This window comes from Myotis davidii, unplaced genomic scaffold, assembly GCF_000327345.1.
Source record: "Myotis davidii unplaced genomic scaffold, ASM32734v1 scaffold496, whole genome shotgun sequence".
Lineage (NCBI taxonomy): Eukaryota > Metazoa > Chordata > Mammalia > Chiroptera > Vespertilionidae > Myotis > Myotis davidii.
The window spans coordinates 6,942,728-6,945,311 of record NW_006289398.1 but is presented as its reverse complement, the minus strand read 5'-3'; the positions used below and the strand labels follow the sequence as shown (position 1 = coordinate 6,945,311).

The 2,584-nt window shown below is 56.0% G+C and overlaps 1 protein-coding gene across 1 annotated transcript in view; it reads right to left on the bottom strand.

Moving 5' to 3' along the window:
• Nucleotides 1–6: 6 nt before the first annotated feature.
• GPX8 (glutathione peroxidase 8 (putative)) overlaps nucleotides 7–2,584 on the bottom strand; it is a 6,349-nt gene continuing 3,771 nt past the window's right edge. Inside the window, exons 3-4 of the mRNA XM_006761813.2 lie at nucleotides 2,138–2,399; nucleotides 7–215 (exon numbers count right to left, since the gene is read on the bottom strand). Coding sequence (XP_006761876.1) covers nucleotides 52–215; nucleotides 2,138–2,399 — 426 coding nt within the window. The 3' untranslated portion in view covers nucleotides 7–51. The remainder of the gene's footprint in view (nucleotides 216–2,137; nucleotides 2,400–2,584) is intronic.

Below are 2,584 nucleotides of genomic sequence, written 5' to 3'. Positions count from 1 at the left end.
CGAGGAGACAGCACTGGGTTCGGACTGTGCGTGGCGGCGACTCCTGCCTTCTCAGAGGTCCTCCCTCTTTCGAATGATCATCTGCCGGATCAGATCGGCCACCTCAGGCCGGATGGCGTCCACGGGCTCCTCGGGCCTCCAGGACCTGACCACGCGGCCCTCGGGGCTGACCAGGTACTTCCAGAAGTTCCACCTCGGCTCCTTGTTGGAAGAATCTGAAAGATAAGGATACACTTTCATTTCCAGGAGTGGTTTCATTTTTTCAGATTTTCAGTTCTGGTGGGACCTTCCCACTTTAGAATCAGCCTCTAGGGTTGCCATCGTGTCACAGACAAAGAGCAAAGCGCCCAGCGAAGCCAACGCGAGACCCGAGGAACCTGATTCCTCTACGGTCGGCGACTCCACCAACGATCCGCTGAGCTAACGTGACTTATTTCAGATCTGCTGATCTAAACAAAAAATCCCCTTGTCACCAGCTCACAGCTTTCAGTTTCTTAACATTTTAAAAGATAAAATGATATTTTAAAAGTCCTTTGTAAAGGGAATGTGTAGGGCACTTTTCATATTAAATGTAAGTTTTTCATATTGTTACCTATTACATAGCTGAAAATGGCAAGACATTTACAATAACCATATTTTGAGAAATTGTGACACCCTTTTGATGCTTTTTAATTTACATGAGAAACGTAGATTTTTCTCATTTATATCACCCTGGTTTTATGCGCGTTGTTATTGACTGGCCTGAGAAAAAACATAACTGAAATTTATCAAGTGCCTGCTGTATGCTGGCAGCTGCTCGGTGCTTTAAATGGACCGCCTGTGCGCTCTCCAGCAGCCCTGGGAGGTGGGCGGCATCATTTTCCCCATTTTGCAGATGAGGAAAGTGGAGGTCCATGCACAGGTGTCATGGCCAGTTCTTTTCTGTGCGCGTGGGACCCGGGCGTAGGCGACACCCGATGGAGGAGGAGCTGGACCTGAGGCTTCTGGCTTAGGAGGCCGACCTCGCCCAGGAGAGGGCAGAGTAGGAAGAGCCCACGTGATTTCAGGAGAATCCCGGGGGTCAGCAGGGTGAGGGTGGGTGGGAAGGAGGACGCTGCAGGGGGGAGGAGGAGGCGTGACCACCTGGTCAGCAGGGGCGTGACAGAGCCGGACACAGTGAGCAGGGAGGGGAGTGGAGGGAGGTGGCAGAGACAAGGGGCTAGCTCTCCTCTCAGAAACGGAGGAGGCGGCGGAGGAGCAGTTTTCAGAGGTGGAGAAGCTTTGCTTTGTGCTGGAGGAGAGCCAGCGAGGGTGCCTAGGTGACGGGTGATACAGTGCAGCCCGTAGTCACTTCTGTGTCTTTGCTCTGCACACGGGGCCCAGTGACCTGCAGGGAAAACGGCCGAGGACCCAGCTGCCTCGTTGGATGAGAGGACGGCACCTGAAGGAACTGAGTGGGCCGGGCAGACAGGGGACAGTCCTTCACTCTCACCTTAACCCATCCCCCAAGCGACCCGAGGGGGTGGACACACACAGTGATCATCTCACTTTACAAACGAAACAGGCACAGAGAAGGCCAGCGATGTGCCTGAAGCCGCACAGCACAGGGCGTGGCCGGGGCTCGAGCCGGGCAGATGGGGCCAAAGCCTGTGCCTTAGTCACTCACCCTCACTGCCTTTCTGCTCCCAGACTCCTGCCGCCCGACTGCAGGAATGGCCCAGCACTGCTTCCTCCAAAAGGGGGTTCTATGCTGTTTTGAATTTTAGCAAAAACCCGGTAAACTGAGTATTATTCCTCCTTGAGGAACATGAAATCCAGCGTGGACGTAAGTGCGGACGATAGGGCTCTGCACTGTTCACGGGAGGGGCCGGCCCCAAGCCCACTTCAAGACCAGGGGACGCCGTGGCCGCTTCTCAAGCAACACGGCCAGTGAGATGACCATCAGGAATAAGATGCAGTGGGACGGGTTTGTTTCGTCATCCGAGAAGTCAAAACGTTGATTTCAGGGAAGCCTAACTTCTAGGCTCAAAAGGAGGACATTTGGGCGCTCGGACGGTGTTATAAGACGTCCCCGAAAGCACGTCCTATGAGACAGGACAGTGGTCCTGCTTTCGAAACGAAAGCAAGCAGCTTCCCATGGCGGAGGGGAGACACTCACCGACAAGGAAGCGGAAGGCGGGCTCGGCTTCGGGCCCCAGGACCTTAATCTTGTGGAAGATGGGGAAGGTGACCCCGTAGGTGCTCCTGGCGAAGGACACGACCTCCCTGCTGGGGCGGGGCTCGGCCTCCCCGAACTGGTTGCAGGGGAAGGCCAGCACGCTGAAGTGGAAGGGCCCGAACTCGCGGTGCAGCGCCTGCAGCGCCAGGTAGTTGCTGTCGGTGAGCCGGCAGTCGCTGGCCACGTTGGCCACCAGCGTGACCTCCGGGAAGAGAAAACAGCCGAACAGAAAGTGAAGCAGGGAAGAGACCAGAAAAGGGCTCTGGCAGCAGCTGAAATAAACCCTAACCCGGGGAAGGCGGCCTGGAGAGAGGGTTATGTCACAGCGGGGCACTCCCAGGATGGGGTCCGGGCCTAGATGCCCCGTGGAGACGCAGGCAGACCCCC